The 20,104-nt window shown below is 33.5% G+C and overlaps 4 protein-coding genes across 7 annotated transcripts; 2 read left to right on the top strand and 2 right to left on the bottom strand.

The window, feature by feature from the left end:
- Positions 1–78: 78 nt before the first annotated feature.
- Positions 79–1,250, top strand: LOC143201118 (hematopoietic stem/progenitor cell protein 300). 2 transcript variants are annotated; one of them, XM_076411969.1, is made up of 3 exons: positions 79–338; positions 393–475; positions 532–1,250. In XM_076411969.1, the coding sequence occupies exons 1-3, from the start codon at positions 212–214 to the stop codon at positions 556–558; spliced, it is 237 nt and encodes a 78-aa protein (XP_076268084.1). In that variant the 5' UTR covers positions 79–211; the 3' UTR covers positions 559–1,250. The 2 variants fall into 2 exon arrangements, with proteins under 2 accessions (XP_076268084.1, XP_076268083.1); XM_076411968.1 differs by lacking the exon at positions 79–338.
- On the bottom strand, positions 1,179–2,873 carry LOC143201112 (uncharacterized). Of its 2 annotated transcripts, none has more exons than XM_076411961.1 (5): positions 2,688–2,873; positions 2,559–2,630; positions 1,812–2,509; positions 1,568–1,761; positions 1,179–1,481 (listed from the first exon to the last, which is right to left on the bottom strand). In XM_076411961.1, the coding sequence occupies exons 1-5, from the start codon at positions 2,790–2,792 to the stop codon at positions 1,243–1,245; spliced, it is 1,308 nt and encodes a 435-aa protein (XP_076268076.1). In that variant the 5' UTR covers positions 2,793–2,873; the 3' UTR covers positions 1,179–1,242. The 2 variants fall into 2 exon arrangements, with proteins under 2 accessions (XP_076268076.1, XP_076268077.1); XM_076411962.1 differs by having other exon boundaries at positions 1,604–1,761; positions 2,688–2,870.
- Positions 2,874–3,388: 515 nt separating this feature from the next.
- On the bottom strand, positions 3,389–9,514 carry Not11 (CCR4-NOT transcription complex subunit 11). 2 transcript variants are annotated; one of them, XM_076411954.1, is made up of 10 exons: positions 6,201–6,339; positions 6,056–6,147; positions 5,862–6,007; positions 5,679–5,804; positions 5,452–5,624; positions 5,212–5,338; positions 4,134–4,343; positions 3,939–4,078; positions 3,721–3,886; positions 3,389–3,664 (listed from the first exon to the last, which is right to left on the bottom strand). In XM_076411954.1, the coding sequence occupies exons 1-10, from the start codon at positions 6,236–6,238 to the stop codon at positions 3,512–3,514; spliced, it is 1,371 nt and encodes a 456-aa protein (XP_076268069.1). In that variant the 5' UTR covers positions 6,239–6,339; the 3' UTR covers positions 3,389–3,511. The 2 variants fall into 2 exon arrangements, with proteins under 2 accessions (XP_076268069.1, XP_076268070.1); XM_076411955.1 differs by lacking the exons at positions 6,056–6,147; positions 6,201–6,339 and adding an exon at positions 9,402–9,514.
- Klp98A (kinesin-like protein 98A) lies at positions 6,376–18,359 on the top strand. Its single transcript, XM_076411952.1, is given in 21 exon segments — positions 6,376–6,589; positions 6,643–6,712; positions 6,880–7,098; positions 7,151–7,413; positions 7,473–7,602; positions 7,660–7,765; positions 7,824–7,994; positions 10,150–10,358; positions 10,414–10,590; positions 10,656–11,005; positions 11,058–11,253; positions 12,992–13,129; positions 13,225–13,359; positions 13,535–13,651; positions 13,701–13,930; positions 14,715–14,961; positions 15,019–15,204; positions 15,268–15,490; positions 17,234–17,412; positions 17,475–17,670; positions 17,673–18,359. Coding segments are annotated over 21 exon segments (3,672 nt in total). The 5' UTR covers positions 6,376–6,542; the 3' UTR covers positions 17,756–18,359.
- Positions 18,360–20,104: the final 1,745 nt, after the last annotated feature.

Genomic DNA, 20,104 nt, shown 5'->3' with positions numbered 1-20,104 from the left:
TCCCATGATCTTCTTTTATAAATATTGGCTTTCCACCGAGCTATTATTATTTTTAGTAGTGGAATTCGAACATTTTTGTAAAAGATTCAGTCTTCACAATTCTAAGACATATTTATTTAAACTCTTAATAGAATACACAATTAAATCAACTCCAACTGTCATTAAATTTGAGTCATATATATATCTGTATCACTCATTTACTACAATAAAAATGGCTGCACCGTCAGCAAGGGGCGAAACTATACAAAAACAAATCCAACAGGATTGGATAAATCGTGAATACATTGAAATAATAACAATCAGTATTAAAAAAATTACGGATTTTTTGAATTCCTTCGGTAAGTTGACTATTAATATATTTTGATTAGTACGTCATTTAATAGGAATTTTAGATTTGTCTTGTCGCTCTAAACTTGCTGTTTTAAATGAAAAATTAACAACATTGGAAAGGAAAATCGATTATTTGGAGGCTTGTGTAAGTTTTACTTTTTATTTTTTTTTTATATATGGACGTATAATTTATGTGTTTAGGTAACAAAGGGAGAAACTCTTACATGAAAATAACAGGATATGTACACCTATTCTTTTTAAATTATTTATAATGTCATTTATCTTTCAAACTTGTAAAAATATCAATTATGCTATTCAAAAAAGGCCACTCTTCTATTGGGTCAATCAACAATTCAATGTCTTAGATGAAGATCGTAGAAAAAAAGTGGGTCCAAATCGATCGTGTGCTGAATGGATCCTAAGAAATGGTGGTAAGGTAAAATTTGTGAGCAGTGACGAATTTGAAGCTGATTACAATCACCTGCCAAAGGAAGAAGTTCAGTTTCAAATTCAGGAAATAGATGCAAGTAATAGTTCCATAATGGCAATGGGTTTTGAGCACTTAAAAAATTGCAATAAAATTAGTAAAATTATTTTACACAATTGTTCCCATTTAGAAAACGATGCTCTCAAGGAACTGCATTATGTGAAGGAAACATTGCTATTTTTACAAGTTTCAAAATGTGGTAATATTACTGAAACAGGTTTATTACATTTAGTTAACTTAAAGAAACTAAGAACACTTATTATATTTGGACTGCCATATGTGAAGGAACGTGTAAAAATTCTAGACACTCTTCGAAACGATATGAAACAGTGCAATGTTACATTTGACGAGTGAAAATCAATTTTGTAAAATACTGTTTAATATATTCTTGTAAAGTTGCATAATTTTAATGAGTAACAAAAACTTTAATGTGGTTTTGTATATCTTTTTGCTTCCCTTAATAACCGTTTCCTCTCTTCAAGTTCCTCAACCAATTCTCCAGAATCTTCCCAGTCACTATCAGTATAGTCATCATCTGATGGTTCAAAATCATCGCTGGAGTTGTCGTTAATAAATGGATCGTTATAGTCATAATCATCATCAGAAACATGATCGCTTGCTGGCTCTCGATTTGGTCTTCTTTTCCTCTGTGTTTGTCCATTATCTAGAAAAATGTTCTGGTTGTCATATAGGATAAATTATGTACTGTTTTACAGTGTTATAAATTTTATTAATTATTTTTTTTATTACAATGATCACAAAGTGGACAACCCATATTATTATTACTTGTTGCTTTTGTTGGATGTCTGAACTGTTGCCTATGTGTAATGTTTGTGCGATAGCAAGAAGCTCCGTAAGGGCAATCTGGAATGTTATCATCTGCTTTTAACATGTAATCATCATCTCCTGGATGACTATATAATTCTTTGTGTGCCGGATTTTTCCTAAAAATTTAGTTGTCAAAAGAAATACTTCCAAAAGTATTATTCTGTACCTAAAACAGTTTTCACCATACCAACATTTTTCTCTTACTTTGGGCTGACTATTTGAAGCTACATTTGTGGATGCCTCTTCAGTACTATTATTTAAACTCATATTGCTATCCTGTTCTGTTTCTCCATTGTCTGTAGACTCTTCTATATTTTCAAGCTTCACATCTGCGGTTTTCAGATTAATATCCTGATTTATTTCATTCTTTACCACTAACTCTGATGGATATGATGGTTCATTGTTTGTTTCCAAATATCCGTTTGCATTAGTATTGTCTGTTTCACTTTTTAAAACATCAATGGATTCCATGACACTTGTATTGTCTGATGTAGTTTCCACAGGTTCTGACTTAACATTCCCAATTATTTCAGAGTCTGAGACAAGATCAAATTGCACTGGAGTAGTGCTCGTGTCTGCAGGTACAAACTTGTGCTCTTGATCAATACTTAGTGGTTTTGTCCTAATTTTCTTTGAAAATACATCTAAATCTGGTTCAGTGTTATCTTCAAAAAATCTCTTTCCGTTGATATTCTCTGGTTCATTATTTTGAACATTTGTGTTATTAATTTTTACCTTAAACCAGTAATTGTCTGGCAAAAGGGCAAACTGATCTCCACTGCTCAATTCATGTCGCTCATTTTGTTTCAAAATGGTTAGATTGCTGCTTTGTGATGCTTTTATAAAACATGGGTTTTGATGTGTCTAAAAGTCTTCATTTTAGCATTCAACTTTAAACCCATATAGGACTTACCGATGTTAATGTCACCGCATCATCTGTAATATCAATCTGGGCATGTTTCCGCGATACTCTTTTGTCGTTTACCTTAAAAACATTAAACAACAAATAGGGAGTTTACTAGTAGTATATACGTATACATACATTTAGTAATTCTCCCCTTCCAATTATATGACTTCCATTTGATAAAGAAACAATAATATTTCTAAAATCAACATCATCCAACGAAAATATATTTAAAAGAGGCATCTTAAAATAACATTAAAATTTTTTTTTAATTAGTAAACAGGAAATAAAAATAAGGTTAGTGTGAACTATCGACTGAAACAGGCAATTATTTTAAAAAATTGTCGAATAAAAATAGTAATTACTATTTCAGTCGAATGTTTCTTTTATTGTGACAGGAAAGAAACGAGATAGTTGCTGGGTTCTGTTATGAACGATGTAAAATTATTTTTATATTTTACACATAATAACTACTCTAATTCATAGTGATTTTGTATTGCTATATTTATTTAGATTTGAAGAGTATTGTATTAGTGTTGGGTATATTCGATATATTTTGGTAATCTCTATAATTAGGAAAATAATCCCGATTAGGGATGTTGAAACAATATCGATATTTCTTAAACATTATAAAATTAGCACTTAATTTTAAAAATATTCGTTATTGCAAAAAAATAGATATTTTTTTCCTCGGATATATTGATATTTTTAAACTATCGATATATCGAAATTGTTCTGGCCGGCCATACATTGGAAACATTTAATTGTATTACCGGTTAACTATCTACTAGTGATGAGAGTAAATAGTATATATATGGGATTAGATATCAAAAAATTCGTTGTTTTTCCTTATTTTGTTTATTTCCGTAATTGAGGCTATGAAACTAAAAAGGCTTTTATACAAAAATATACATTAATATAATGCTTTTATATACATAATAAGAAATCACAATAGCTTTAAATCAACCATCTAGTTTTGTTCGGCTGCCGGTATTTGGTGATGCTAGTAGTCCCAATTCTCCTGACTCCAACTGTTTTAATAACCGAAATAAAGCCGCGGCTTCTCGAATTCTACTAAACTCGATGCAAAACGCTTGAACCTCAATAAACAATTCCTAAAATAGACGTATGATGTTTATAATTTGTTATATTGTGACGGTCCGCTGCTTACTTGAACATTTATGATTTTGTTTCGTATCAGCGACTGCAGGAAGACGCATACCAAACGAACCAGTCGGTTTTGCATATATCGATCTTTTATCGTTTCACAGGTGGAAATACAGTTAGCGATATAGAGGTGAACAAATTCTGTTGGCAGATCTACGGTCGTCGTAAGTCTGTAAAACCCGTACATTATGGTGATCCGTGGGCACTTTCCATGTGTTTTACCTATTAACAACTTCCATGGAGTGTAGTGACATCTCCATATTAACGAGCACATTAAAATACTCAGTTATCTGTTTGGATTGCATCAACTTTAAGAGAACTTCGATGGCTATAAGTGGATTATTTTCTACAAGCTCGGGAAGCTGGAAAAGATTTTATCAAACTGTTGGTTTGTGTTTTAATGTTTTCGAAAATCACTTTTGATGGAGTCAATCCCACGTGGTATACCAGTTTCGGGTCTTTTTCTAATTCGTCTAGTAGTTGGTGTTGTTGTGGAATAGACAGGGCTGATATGTAGGCCTTGTTCATTAACTGTCTGGCCTCAAAACCAGCCATGTCCGGTACACACATTGTAGTATCATAACACACCAAATGTTCTTTAGGCGTAGTTGGGTTTAACCAAATGAGCTAAAATCATCTATGTATTAATATACTAAACCAAAATTATTTAGCCTAGTTAAAGATAACATGGAGAAGTGCATATAATTAAAATTTATATACAACTTGAATTGCAAATCTATTAAACTATATAAAATAAAAAGCACATAAGACTACTAATTTGTTTTAAATCTAGCCACCTTCAATAAATAAAAGCAAAAAGGAAAATTGAGTTGTCAATAGTTTAAGCTATATGCCTTTACATCAATATTTATTATTCCAATGTTGTTTAAACTATAGATAGAAATATTCAGGTAAAAGTATATTATAAATAGTATAAGACACTACAAAACAGTTTTTATGATGAGCTTGAAATTTGGAAGTTTCAGGACAGAGGAAAAATACTCATGCTTAAGAATTTTGTACATTATTTAGAAAAAATATTTGAAGCTATTGCGATGGATTCTATGATTTTTCTGTGAGTTCTGCTGACATTAATTTCAAATTAATGATAAGTGCCAATAAAATGTAAGTAATAAATACATTAATATGGTTTTGTATATCAAGAGCAAAAGGGGTGTGCAAAGACTGTTAACAATCAAACAAACTTTAGTTGTAATAAGAGGAGACTTGACATATTTAATAATGAATAAATATAGTATCATTAGCAAGATTCATGATAAACAAGCAAGCAATGGCATAATTAAATTAATGCAGTGGCATAATTAAATCTTTTATGGAGAAGAAATGTCTATGCATTTCCCAAAATAGTACAAATAAAAAAAAATTAATAAGATACAAAATACACATACAATACAAATACACAAGCAACCACCCATACTTAACCGTTAACGAACTATCACTGGTATTAATTAGAACATCAACAAGTTTTACTAACCTCATCTTGGCAGTTGAGTAGAGGTGGGGCCAAAGTTACAAATTCTGGACTATAGATCTTATTCATTGCAGCGTTTTCTCCTGTAGCTAATACTTTGACAATGTTTCGATTTAGCCCTTCTGATGATCTAAAACATCAGGAGCTTCTCCGATATATTCAGCAAAATAACTTAATAAAAAGTAAAGCTTAATAATAAAGCTCTGACATTAACATGTATATGTAAATATAACATATGCTCACTCATTTTGAGATGCTTTCTCAGGAAAAGGCAACAATACTGAAATTCCTGTTTTAGCAATTTGTGGCAATTCAGACTGCTTTTCAGCAACAGATAATTGGATGGAGCTTAAGTCTATGTCTATAGTAACTGGAGCATCATTGCTGATTATTTGGGATGCAGTTTTTTTAAGAAGCTGAAATATTTATTGGTTGCAATCTAGTGTAAAGGATGAAATAAAAATACTTACACTTTCTTTAGAAGACTCTGACAATAGTTGGGCCAAAAAATACTTTTCTGGTGGTGTAAGCTTAGGCAACTGCCCAGGATAAACTAACTTTGGAGCACCAACACTACTCTGTTGCTCAGGAGGATACTATAAATTTGATTATTATCATATAATTAACAATATAATTCAATAAATAGTGTTTACCAGGAAATGAATAAAAACACTAGCAAATGGCGTATTTCCTAGTGGTTCGCCCCGATACAATTCATACAGAAGCGTTATAGCAGCTAATCTTTGATCAATTTCTGGTAGCATATCATTTTGAAGCAGCATGACTAAACATGAACCAACTAAAATAAACAGTTAAATTTACTACATAAATAATAAATAAAATTTACCCTTAAAGTGTTCGGTAGACTCGAACTTTTTATGAAGTTCATTTGTTAAAGCTTCTAAAGTAAGATTTCTAACATTGTTTTTTTCTATGATGCTGTAAATTAAAAATTATTGCATAGGACAAAAAATATTAAGAAGAGAACATACTCTAATAAAGTATTGCATTGTTCTGCAGATAAGGCCATGATAATAGTTGCATACAATTATAAAAGTTTCAACTAGAAATCTTTGTCAATACACAATTAATGCCAAAAATTGAGTTAGGTTATGTTCAAAACATTGAGATTTTTTACATTTTGTGGGTTATGTTATCGCTGACATTAGGAGACAAGATAAAAGAAGAATTTTGTGACTCATGTTTCTGTGTTGACATTCAATGACATTTTACAATTTTTGATACGACTTTACCAAAACAAAACAAAAATAGGTATTTAATAATAATGTGATTAAAGGATTAAACATTAGAACTGTAGAAGTTTTAACTAAATAATGGCTTCAGTAAAAGTTGCCGTTCGGGTTAGACCCTTTAACCAAAGGTAAAAATTGCACGCATGAATGATTTACCATAATGATAAATATTTTTTTTTAGGGAAAAGGACATGGACGCACAATTAATTATACAAATGAGTGGAAAAACGACGGGGATTTTAAATTGCAAGGTATTTTTAATATTATTTACGCAGCAAATACAACAGACAAAAGTTTTTTGGAATACTTGGCACTGTTTCATATTGTGTTCTATTTTTATATTAGATACATTGTAGTTTTAATTTAACTGAAATTGTTATAATTAGGTATTCTGGTATTCAAATTTTTCCTCTTCTAGGCAAATACTAGAGATGAAAATATTCGATATAAAGAGTTTACTTTTGATCATTCCTATTGGTCACACAGTAACGAGTCTGAAAACTATGCCTCCCAGGAGATGGTTTATAATGATTTAGGAACTGAAGTGGTGGATTGTGCTTTTGAAGGTTACAATGCTTGTGTATTTGCCTATGGGCAGACCGGTAGTGGAAAAACATTTACCATGATGGGTTCAAAAGTATGCAGACTTATAGCTGTGTTTTATATAACTAATTTCTTATAATTTTAAGGATAATCAAGGGTTGATTCCCAGAATATGTAAAGCATTATTTGATAGAATGTCAGAAAACTCAAAGCGAGGAACAACCCATCGTGTTCAAGTTAGTTATTTAGAAATTTACCAAGAAAGGGTTGCAGATCTGCTAATGGATAGAAGACTGAAGGAAAACAGCAGCTTGAAGGTGAGAGAACATCCTAAGAAAGGCCCATATGTTCAAGGTCTGACTACTTGTTGGGTAACAAACTATGGGCACATAGAAGATTGCATGAATAGGTAAAATATAGTGAAGTTCATTTAATAAACAGAAAACAGTGCATGTATTCAATTTGTAGGGGTAATTCTCACAGAACAACTGCTTCAACAAATATGAATGATGTAAGCAGTCGTAGCCATGCAATTTTTACCATAACATTTGTACAAGCTGGTTATTGTGATGGAGTTCCCAGTGAAACCGTTTCCAAAGTAAGTTGTTATTGTCAATGTCTTTAGAAAAGACACTAGCATTTATGATTTCTTTAGATACACTTGGTTGATCTGGCAGGAAGTGAACGCGCTGACTCGACTGGTGCTACAGGACAAAGATTAAAAGAAGGTGCTCATATTAATAAATCCTTGGTTACCTTAGGTAATTAAATAAAGTTGAGTAGAGCTGACTTTAAGTGACAGACATCAAATTTTTCTAGGCTCGGTTATATCCGCGTTGGCAGAGCTCTCTTCCAGTGATCAAAAAGAACAGAATGGACAGAAAAAGGCTTCATTCATACCATACAGAGATTCGGTTTTAACTTGGCTTTTGAAGGACAGTCTGGGAGGGAATTCAAAAACAATCATGATAGCAGCTATCAGTCCCGCAGGTAAGATTTTATATTTGAGTTGTACGTGAAGCGACATTCTGAAATTCATTCATAATTTGGTGAATATGGAAGTGTATTTTTTTTTATTGTTGGTGTCAAATTGTTGAGATTCTAATAATGAAAATCTAATATATGAAAATGCATGTCTGTTGGTTTGTCTTCTATGCGTTCCTAAACTGTTGACACAATTGTAATAAAACTTTGGTGAGTTGAACTTTGTACATTCAAAAAATCTATATTTAACATATATTTTTAGTTTGTACTTTCATTATGAAAATAAAGACATTTAAAAAGCTTTTTGATATTTGTCCTATGTGATAGAATGTCAACTAATAGATAAAAATGGTTTGCTTATTTGTTTGTCCACTTTAGTTAGTGGTGTGCAGTTCCACAACGCGATTATGCATCAAACAACATACAAATATTTGTTTACATCACGCACAGTAAGACAATGAGAGTTAAGTGATGATAAGATAGCCTGGAGGTTCACTAATAAACAAATAAAAATATAAGCATCTGCTGTAGTCAATAAAAATAATATTTATATAACATCTAATATTAATCTGTGAAGAAGTGACAATTTGATATTGTGTAATTTTGTAAAAACAAAATTGTTTAGTTTATTTCAAAACTATTTTTTTTTATGGGGAATAAGTGGCGACTTATCAGGTTTACTGTACAGATAACAATGCCTTTCAATCCTATTTAATATAAATCAATCGCTTGTAAACACTTCACTCCTTATATTTCAGTCATTTATGGATAAATAAGGGTTATGTGTGTTTCTAAATTTTTTATGTATTGTCATATTTTATTGCTTAAATTGACCGTATTGACTTAGAAACATGGAGAACTTTGCCCAGTTCAACAGGTATGTAGATTGTAATATATCCATCTCCTAAACTAATTCAGACCGCTATACAATTTTTATTGCAAATTGTGTGTATCTTAAGCTTTATTTATATTGCGAGCGATGTATATTTTTGAATCCATGAACAGTAGTACATCTCAAAAAAATTCCAAATAATCTTGGTTAAGTAGCTTTAAGTCAATATATTTATTTGGATACTTATATAAAATATTTTTTCTTAAAAAATAAAGCCCCTCAAAATAGTTATTACATTTTTAATTCAAGGCACTTTAACACATTTGTTTTTAGTTGGGCAATAAAATATCACATTATTTAAACATTGAATCGCTTTGGACCAAAATTCTCCGTGTATTGATTAACCCTCTCTTAAAAGGTTTGTATTCAGGAGTTACTCTTTTAGTGGAATTGCAATTATCAAATAGTTGATCTAAGAATAAATTATTATCTCTTGTTTGCATAACTGCTTTCGGAAGGGGATTTTTTTTGAAATTAAAAAACAAATCTTTGAATGATTATAATAATATGAATAAACTTACCACAATTTACAAGAAAAAAACACGTTATAACGATTATACATTTCTTTCATATTTAATTCTGTCAGTTTGGGATTTTCAATATTATCAACCCATTTTTTAGACACAACCCTTCCTAGATCACGGACACATTATGTCGTACTACCGACTAATATTATACTAACGATTTAATGACTAATAATTTGATCACTAAACCGTATAAAAAACTAAGCACAGCTTCCCCAACGTAAGACACACTGAAAATGGTGCCCAAAACAATTAAACAACAAAAGCACTACAGAAACGAAATCAACCAATCAATTGTCTTTCCGTCTTATAGCATAGCGATTAAAACTTTTTTCCATGATTAAAACAATAGGTTCAAAGTAGTGACGTCTAGATTTTCGGTGTCGCGACATCTCGTGACATTGCTTCAAAATTACCATTAAGTTAAATTTATATTTTCTGCCTAAGTAAGATACATAATTTTAGCAGAAATACTATACATTCGATGGGCGTATTGTATGTATACGCAGCAAAAACCTACGTTTACGATTACATTTGAATCTAGTCTGTGTATGTCACTTTTCTTTGGTCAGAGGAAAACAGTGACAGACAAAGCGCTTGCTTGCTTTTAAGCCCAACATAAACATGTTTCAGAACCGCTTTTTTTAATGTCCACTTCACTCCGCATTCTTATAGTTATTGTATATATAGCGTATTGTATATATAGCGTATTCTATATATTACGTCTGACAATCTTAATTCACAGATTGCAATTATGGGGAAACACTCAGTACCTTGCGTTACGCCAACCGAGCTAAGAACATCATTAATAAACCGACCGTTAACGAAGATCCTAATGTTAAGCTAATAAGGGAGTTGAGAAATGAGATCAGCAAATTGAAGGCACTCATGTTTTGCGAGCAAAGGTCCGACATGTTGGCTCAACAGATACATGAGAAAGAGACCAGAGAAAAGGTATGTTGTGGATTTGTTTTTGGTCGTTAAAAATAATATATTTTTTGTGCCTTAGGAACTAACTGAAGAATGGACTGGAAAATGGCGTGAAGCTCAAGCAATTTTAAGGGAGCAAACTGCTTTGGGTTTAAGGAAATCCGGTGCTGGTGTGGTTTTAGACTCCGACAGACCTCACTTGGTTGCCATCGATGACGATCCTTTAAGTACTGGCGTTACTTTGTATCACCTGAAGGTACTTTGTCATGTTTTTGGTCTTTTTTTACACATTCCATTAATAACTATTTTTTAATGATTTAGGAAGGTACTACTACTATCGGCACAGGTGACATGAATATTCGACAGGATATTGAGTTGAAGGGATCTGGCATGGAAACTGAACATTGCACAATAACATTTTTGAACGGCGTTGCCATTTTGTCGCCTAAATCCGGTGCCTATGTTATGCTCAACAATCAAATACTAGAGTCTCCGGCGAAATTGTCTCAGGGCTGTATTATATTCCTCGGGAAGGCTCACGTCTTCAGGTTTAACGATCCTGCTGAAGCTGCCGAATTAAGAAAAGGTGAAAAACAGTACAACCTCTCCAGATTGAGCCTGCTCAGTTGGTCTACCCCTGATTTGGCTGTGTCCATGGAGAATTTGGGCGGGTAAGTTCTAAAACCATCAACAATTATGACAATTAATTTTTGCAATGTATAGAGGAGGAGATGATGATAAATGCGACATGGATCAGCAAAGAATCAACCTGGAAAAGGAACGAGAGTTGCTCGAGAAGAAACAAGAGCTACTAGAGAAGAACAAAGAAAGTCTGGAGAAGAGGGAAAAACATCTGGAGGAGGCCCAGGCGAAATTGGAATTGGAAAAGCGATTGGTAGAAAGAGAACACGCTGAACAGGTAATTTGAGTTAATATAGTGTGTCATTCTCTCTTTCCCTGTCAATAGGAGTTTTTACTTCTTAACCAATGCAATAGTGCCGCAGGGTTTTGCATTATTCCTTTTCAAATCTGGCCACTGTTGACGATCGGCTACGACCATTCTGGTCTTTGATATTGATAGCGCCCTATTTTTCAGATCATTCTTTATGTTCTTCCAACTAAACGGCGGATTTTGCTATAGCAATGCTTATTATATTACTTTCATTCGATAAACATGTCCATATAATTGTACCTAGTTCTATGGGTTCGTTCCTGTGCATTGATTGTCGCATTTTAAATTTTGGTTGTATTTCTTTCCGATTTTTTATTTTCAATGGCAGATATCTTTGCAGAGTTTTGAGGTCTATCAATCTTTCTTGATCGTTGTTCTTTTGGTATACTACACACCTTCTATAATTGGTAGTGACCTTTTTCATAGCACTGATTCGTGTGATGTTTACCAGCACACTTCACACATTTATTATAGGTTCCCTAGTGTAGAAATGTTTAGTATGCCTAAGCTGTTGGCAGTTTGTGCGTTGCGGAATACCATTTTTTTTCTTCAGGGGTTCGATTTTTATTACAGTCTACTAGATATTTTACGTCATAAATGGTTTTGCTGTTTTCGTTTTGTATTGAATCTACGATAAACAGCGGAGAGGTAAGCTAAGTAACTAAAAGTTTTTCGCAATATAAATTTGTCATTTTCACTATAGGAGTAATAATTCTATTTTAATTCGATTTTAATATCCGGACTTGTTATTGATTTTAATCCTCTAATAACGACTCCATACAACTTGTCACTTTTTACTTGATATGTATGGAATTCAAGTTCACTAAATATATTATTTGTCATCTCTTTATTTTTTTCATCTGAATGAGATGATTCTCCAATATTTCTATAATCTATTTCGTTGGTAATGTTAATGTCATTATTTGACGGATCTTTGAACTATACTCGGTTAGTGATTACTCTTTTTATCTGTCTTCTGAATAGACTAAAATTACCAATATTGCTTACCTTGATAGGGGGAGGCAGAGAAATTTTATTTTCTTGCTTCTTTTTTTATTTGATGTTGTGTACAATGTTTCCTTGATATTTTCTTATTAGCGGGGAAGGTGTCAACTCGGACTTCTTATTATTCTTCTCTCCATTCGGGCTGCTCGTCTACCTCTCATTCTAGTTCGTCCTCGTCGGCGAAAAACACTCTTCTATATAGTTTTCTGGGTGTCTCTTCGATGTTTTGTAACTGGCTTTGCAAATTCAATCGCATAGCTGCAAGATCATTAGTTAATTTCAACAGTTTTCGGTTTAATTGCTAATAAGTCGCTTTCAACTCGTTGTTTTCTTGTTTAAGTGCAATTCGATCTATTTTGTATATTTTTAATTCTTGTTTCCCAACTACGATTATTATAAGGGCAAAACTTGGAACGTTATTCTTATCGCCGTATTCTTACCTGGGAACTCGAGGATCGAAAAACGTCTTGACTTTATGAAGGTTGAGACCAAACTAGGGGTTCCGCAGAAAACCTTATTACCATTTATTCGGGTTTCTGCGAAAATTTCCCAATAGTATTAAATAGGCTTCAAAAGAAGATTTTATCAGAAAAGTGACTATAATTCATCGATCAAAATGACAAACGAATTACAAAATTTTACAAAACTCGCAATTACCTTCTCCCCAACCCAACACTAACCCAGATTGGTTGGTTTTTAGACCAGACAACTACACGAAGACTGGAGAACGTTAAACCAACAACAGAGAGAAAGGGAAATGGAACTGAAACAAAGAGAGACTGAATTGGTGTTGCAACGGCAGGAACTGGAAAAGGAGAGGATGAAGCTCGTAGGAGAGGTACGTAGGCGATCTCTGTCGTCCGATTTCGATCGGCAGTTATTTCGATGGACGTTTTTAATTTTGTTTCTAAACCTTTTTATTTTTATATGTAGATTAATGGAGACTGTGATACCTTACGACAAATGCGCTGTGATTTTTTGTCCAAATTTACCAATATCTGCCAATTAGTCTCGACACATGCCAACGAAATTAGTTTTCCCGATACCCAATCCAAACTTTTATTCCAGGTATTTTATTATTAGTTTGTAATTTTGGTTTCGGTCCGCACAAATCATAACCACCCCGTTTTCGTTTTGTTTTTTCTGGGATGTTTTGTTTGTTTGTCATAACCCTCGTTCGCTGTTGCACCTTGGGTTGACGGGTTAGATTAAATCGTTATAATAATCGATATCTGTCTTTTAGGAATTATCGGCTAAAGTACAGAATACGCCTCTGTCCGATGCCGAATCCGATAGCATAGTGGATATCTTGAATACGATACGGGCTCCTGATACCATTCAAAGATTAGTTAACGAACACGTACGTATGATCATTTTGTTGAGCGGTACCTTATATGCAAATCTTTCAGCGCAAGGAGCTGGCAGAGCTGCAGGCGGAACTTAACAGAAGAGTACAAATGTTATGTGAGCGTCAGAAGAGCGTGGAAATTCTGGACCAGAAACTTATTGGCTTGGTGAATGAACAGGTAGAACTTGATCACAACGAGAATGCCACGAGTATGGAGCTCCACGATTTGAAGGATCAACTGGCTAAGAGAACTGACGAAGAACGAAAACAAATTGAACAGAAAAAGTTGGGGTAAGCGATGTGTAATGTTTTTGTTAGTTTTTATAGATTTCCTACATTAATAGCTTTGATTCAGATGCTATTGTGGTTTATAATGTTGTGATATGGAGGGTTAAAGCCGTCGAAAACGTCATTTTATGAAAAGCTATTTTTTACCACATTTTTAGTGTTGAATTATGATAAAATATGTCATATATGGATTATGTGACATTTTTGAAAGATTTAATTGTATTTTTAATAAATACTTGGTGTTAGGTATAGCACTAAAGCTTTAATTGACTTACATAATTAAATACAAGCATGTATTGGGCACATTATTAAGTAGTGGTCATTAAAAGTAGTTAAACCAGTCGGGCCGAAAATATAAAAAAGCTGATAGTACAAAGTAATCAATTACTCCACAATCAATAGTCGTTTTCTATCAACTGAAACTGTTCCCATCGCTAGTTTTTATAGATTTCGTTAACTAATAAATTTAAACCGTTATTTTACGAAAAGCACTTTTTTTACTAAATTTCTAGTGTTGTTGAATTATGATAAAATCTATGGTATATGGATTATGTCACTGAGGTATTTTAAGATATAATATTGTAATTCTATTATTTAGCAGGATTTTATCGATTTGATTATTATTTGATTTACATTAAATTCTTACATAAAGTCTACATAAATATACTACAATAAGGATGTCGGCCATGAGAAAAATATATGGACATTTTTAAAAATATTAATATATATGGGTTTTTTTATATTTTAAAGTTTGTTTAACTAATTCCTTATTTTATTGTCTGTATAGATTAACGCTAAACCTGAAAAGGATCAACTCCGTGGAGGCAGTGGTGGTTAGTAACCCACCGACGTCTTTAAGCAGCGATACGTACCATACCGCCGCTGACAGTTGCGGTTCCTCTGTGGAAAATGGCGGGACCATGATAACAAACTCTTTAGATCAGTTGATGAGCGATAGCGGCGTAGAAATTATGCCCAATTCGGGTAAAAACAACCACGAGGAGAGCTTGAGCGACGATATGTCAAGTAACGAGGTAACCGTTGCGGAGCCCGAGGTATTATGTTTGTTTACGGTGGAGTATCCGTTTCAGGGTGTGATCAGTGATTCCCAATCGACCAGTTCCGTGGAGAATCATTCACCGGTGAACAGGAAGAATAAAAGGAGAGAGGCAGATTCGTTACGTCGCCTGTCTCAGAAGATATCTCAACAGAAACAATTTATCGTTCGGAATTTGGATAGTCAAGTGCCTAAAGAATGTCTCGACAATCAAATAGCTGTAAGTCTGCTTGTTTTTTGTTTGACGTAAATCTTTCTATCTTTACATTTTTGTTTTGGGTAGGCCCTTCAACAACTCCAACGACAATACATGGCCTTACAGTACGGACACTCCTCGGCTCTATCTCCGACGGTGGAGCACCCACTTCAGGATCTGGAGAGCCCCAGTCCTGTGAAGCCATTGCATACGGGTTCGACCAGTGTTTTATATTCAACTTCCATGCAGAACAACAGACTGCCTTTTTGTAACCAACTGATGTACAGATCAATGCCTTCCATAGCGACTGGTCAGTATAATTTATTATATTCACTATGAAATATCTCTCTGTGGCCGCTTTTGTTGACTAATATTAAACCAAGACCTAAATAATTACAGATTGTATCTTTAGAGCGTTTTTTTAACTAACAAATCATAAAAAACGGGGTTCTAATCGGTTGATTAATCAGCCGTAACGGGTATTTGCTTAACCCTTAACTGGAATCGTTCTTTCGACTAACGTAACTTTAGTCGCGGGCCGATATGGAGCTAATATTAATAGATGGTTATCTATTATAGAATAGATCGTTTATAATAAAGATAAAATTAACATATAAATGAATCAATACTGTGTTAAAATAAGTTTTATGTATGATGTAAATCAACTTTTTTTAAAGAAAGTGTAATGAAACATTATTTTTCAATTTTAATTATTAACTAACTTTGGCATGCTATATAATGAAAAAAAAACTAAAATTAAATAAAAAAATAGATATCACAGGATTTTAGATATCTCTTCTCCTTAACAAAATAAAAAATTCTTTATGAGATTCATTAAAAGCAAAGAAAATGACATGCTTATCTAAAAGTATTATCAAAAATTATTATTATCAGTTTTACTCTTTGTACTATGCATGGCACTTGGTACCCAACAGTTTTCTTTCTAAATGTCGTCTAAATCTCTCTGCATCTTCTGCGATTGTTTATTTTCAGTTTTGGGACCACACAAATAGCATCTACCTCTTCTCGTGGTTCACTTGGAGAGGAATGTGTAGATTGCTTTTATTTTATAGTCTATAATTATTCTTTAAGTTTTTAGTTGGTGTGAATGCATACAGTTTCAATAATTTCATTTGGTATGAGAAACTGCCATGTTTTGATTAGAGACATGTTTTGGTTTTCGTAAGCCGAACCTATGATACTAGTTAGATGAATTATAATGTTGTGACTTCGGACTATGGAGTTACTGGGTGATTTATACCTTTATGATATGTAGTACTTAATTATTGAATGTCGTTATCTCTTCTTTCGCAGTTTCGAAATTTCGCTTTGCAGAAAAAATACAAAATTGAATGACCTCCCTATGTCTCTTCAAACAATCGATGATTATCTGTTACTACGGACAGTTTATAATCAAAATATGAATAGTAACACAAAATTCTTAACTTTACAACAAAACAGTCCTCTTGCCAGTGCCAGGGCCCAAAATAGCCGCTGTGGTTCGTTGGATTCTACCTCCGACTGCTTGTAAATGGCAACGTATCAAAGTCAGGCGGAAACCATTGAAGTTGTCCGAATTTCGACTATGATTCTCCAAAATTAGGCACTATTAGCCCCAGTTCTTCAGTTTTCTTAGTAATGTTTGGTGGGATTCTAACTATAGTCTATTCAAAATAACAGTGAACCACGTTTTAGATTACGTTAGTTCATTATTTTATTGAACGGGCTCGACAAGAGAATATACTTCTAGCTTTAGCCGCCGATGCAATATCAGCAGGAATCATAGGTTCAGCTTACTGGATTATGTAGGACTCTTACCCTATATGTAGCTGGATATGCATTATTCGTTTTTCGTCCTAGTTTCAAGTCAAACTAGTCCTACTATTAGGACTTATTACTAGAGCTTCTAGTTTGAAGATGCAATCTGTAACGATTACGAAAATTGGCTAATTTTACTTAATAAACGCAGCACCGATCCGGATAGTTCCAATAGTTCAAAAATAAGCGACCGTGTACGTCTCAACTCTAATTTTGCTGTTATTTCAATTTTCAGAGACTGATTGTGATTCTGTAATCAGTATTACTAGTTATTGTCTAAGAGGTGCTGGCACCAAAACGCATTATGAATACGAGGTAAGAGTGTGCACCGTTGATGAGAGGTGGTCCGTTCTACGGAGATACAGTCGATTTAGGGACTTGCATATAGCAATGAAAGCCCGATATAAAACCGAGGTAAGTAGATGTGCGGATCGCCGTTTCTATAAGATAGTTTATAACCAACGGTTTTCATCAAGGTGTCCAAAATACCATTTCCGTCAAAAACCTTATTTGCTAACACGGAATCGGTGGCCCAGACGAGAAAACGTCAGTTGGAGACCTACCTTCGTAGGCTGATCGACACTTGTAGGACGAATCCGGCTTGTCCGTTGGCATATGGAGGCCCCATCACCAAGCAGGCCTTGATCAGTTTCTCTCCGTTCTTTAGGAAAGGCGTGTTCGAGAACGGAAAATATGGGACATCATGATGTTTAGCTCGGTTAGGTACTTAGCGGATGTATTTGATTTTGTTGGGTGACTATTTCTCTTAAATCATTTCGAATTGACATACAACAAAGTTGGATATATCGCGTTGCTCTTTGGAGCCGGTGCTGGATAATAACTATAACAATTGTTACTGTTCCCTAGTTACCTCATAGAAAAAAGTATTTTTAAGTTTAGCGCCAAGAAACATCACTGATTGTTGGATATCTTCCGTTCCGTTCTTAGCGTATTTCTAAAAAAACTCTTGCCAGTTTTACTCAGAATTTTACCTCTTTATTTTAAAGTAGTACGTCTTTTTATAACGTTTATTTATTTATTTGTTCTATTCTTTGTTTTCTAATTTTTCAGTGCTTAATTATTATAACAAAAAGCGGCTAGTGCTTGTTGTTAAAAATGAATAAAGAAAATGAACTTGTTGGTGCAATTCAGATGTTACCTGGTTTAAAATCCACTGATACATCTTTGAAAACAAAAAAAGCAATGTGATATAAGATTGTAGATTTTAAGGCATCAAAAGGCTATTTATTTTGTATATTAGAGTAATTTTGTTAAATAGATTAATCTGTTGCGTTAGCGATTAACATGATACGGTCTATGGTGTATAATTATTATTTTTCAATAAAATGAATTTGATGATCTTTTATTGTCTTATTTTTTATAAACATTTTGTTTGTTATAAATCTCCTCTAAAGGGAAAGATGGTTACCTGAAACTGAATCTGTAGCTTAAAGTGCGTTCGAAATTATGATCTTACCAATTACACTGACCCAGCTCAGAAGACCCTTAAAGTTTGAAGATGTGAAACTGCAAGAGTTGTTGGATGAAGATCCAATCCACTCAAAATAATTTTCAGAAGCGTTAAATGTGGCCCATGAAACGATTAGCAGCCGATTACGAGCAATGAGGAAAACCCAAAAGATTGGCAGATGGGTGAAACATCAATTGAATGACAGGCAAATGGAAAAATGGTCTGTGAAATGCTACTTCAAAGGTATTGTTGGAAGTCATTTCTGCATCGAATAGTGACAGGTCTCCTGGCGAAGCCGGCCGTTCGACTTCAAGGCTAAATCGTTTTGCTCGCAAGACAATAATTAATTAACAAGCAGTTAATGGTGACCGCTACCCACAACAAATGATCGTAAAACGTCCAGAATGGGCCAGAAGACGACGCCATAGAAGCTGCTATAGAATGAAATGACCAATACTTTGAATAAATACATTTTTCCATTTTCTAAATAATATCTCATCCAGTATAGATTTTTCATGTTCATGAAGCCAGTCGAATCCAACCTCATAATTGGTGTGTTTGAAATTATTATTTCATGTAATATTTTACAGTTTAACTCGTACACAATCACAACCTCAATGCTCAAAAGGGGATTCGAGCCTGCAACATTGTTGATATCGCAGCGAGCGATTAAACTATACGATATATCCCCCAGAAGCGCATTGGTTAAAATTCGTTTGAATAGTGCACTGGCTTTGACAAGTTTAAGAAGCTCTATCATCAATTGATCACTGGCTTGAAATCATTTAAAAACGCTGAATTAAATAACGAGAAATTTTCCGAAAGGCTTAACGAAGACCTTGAATCAAAATCTGCAATGTTGCATATATGGGATGTAAAGGGTGTCGTAGGAATACCAGCTTTTCATTTTTACCAATAATTTCCCTAGAAAACAATTATTTTTAAATGAAAAGCATTGCCAGTAGAACTATGTTGATTTCCTCTGCAAGATTTTGTGTCAAACCCCTTTCGTTTTACAATGTGCTAAAAATAAGAGCCAAATATCTTGACTTGATATTGCAGCCCAAACGACTACTTTGGGTAAATATAGTGGTGTCCAATGCAGCTTTAATGCTTCTACAGAACTAAAATCGTATGATAGGTTCATCTCTTGTCCAACATTAATTTTGTAATGATTGAAGTGTATATCTTCATAACCTAATGAACAGTAGAATTATTTATTCTACTTTAAGATGGCTAAGCACAAAGACAACGGTTTTTCTTGGGTTAACCGCCGCCGTTTTTATTCGATCCGGATCTTTTTTTGTGACCCAACGGATTGATTGTCGGCATTGTTTTGTCTCTCCTCGAACCATTTATTAATTTTGTATTTGGTTCTCATTAAAAATTGCTCGAATGCAAAATCAAATCGACTAAATAGAAATGAATTTACTTTTGAATAATGTAGTTTGATAAATGTTTTTATCAGAAATTTTAAAGCATATGCAAAGTACGTTTTATTATCAGAGATTTAATTTTCCAGAAATTATTAAAGGGCAAACATTGATAAGCAACTAATATCAACGATTACCGCGAATTTGCCGAAGGTTTTTTTTTACAACGACTAACGGTACGTGCAAGCAGGAAGGAAGATGA

The sequence above is a fragment of the Rhynchophorus ferrugineus genome, unplaced genomic scaffold (genome assembly GCF_030347505.1).
Source record: "Rhynchophorus ferrugineus isolate W39M unplaced genomic scaffold, kcgeb_rfMv2 rfM8, whole genome shotgun sequence".
NCBI classification, from domain to species: Eukaryota; Metazoa; Arthropoda; class Insecta; order Coleoptera; family Curculionidae; genus Rhynchophorus; species Rhynchophorus ferrugineus.
This window is presented reverse-complemented; position numbering and strand designations above follow the sequence as displayed.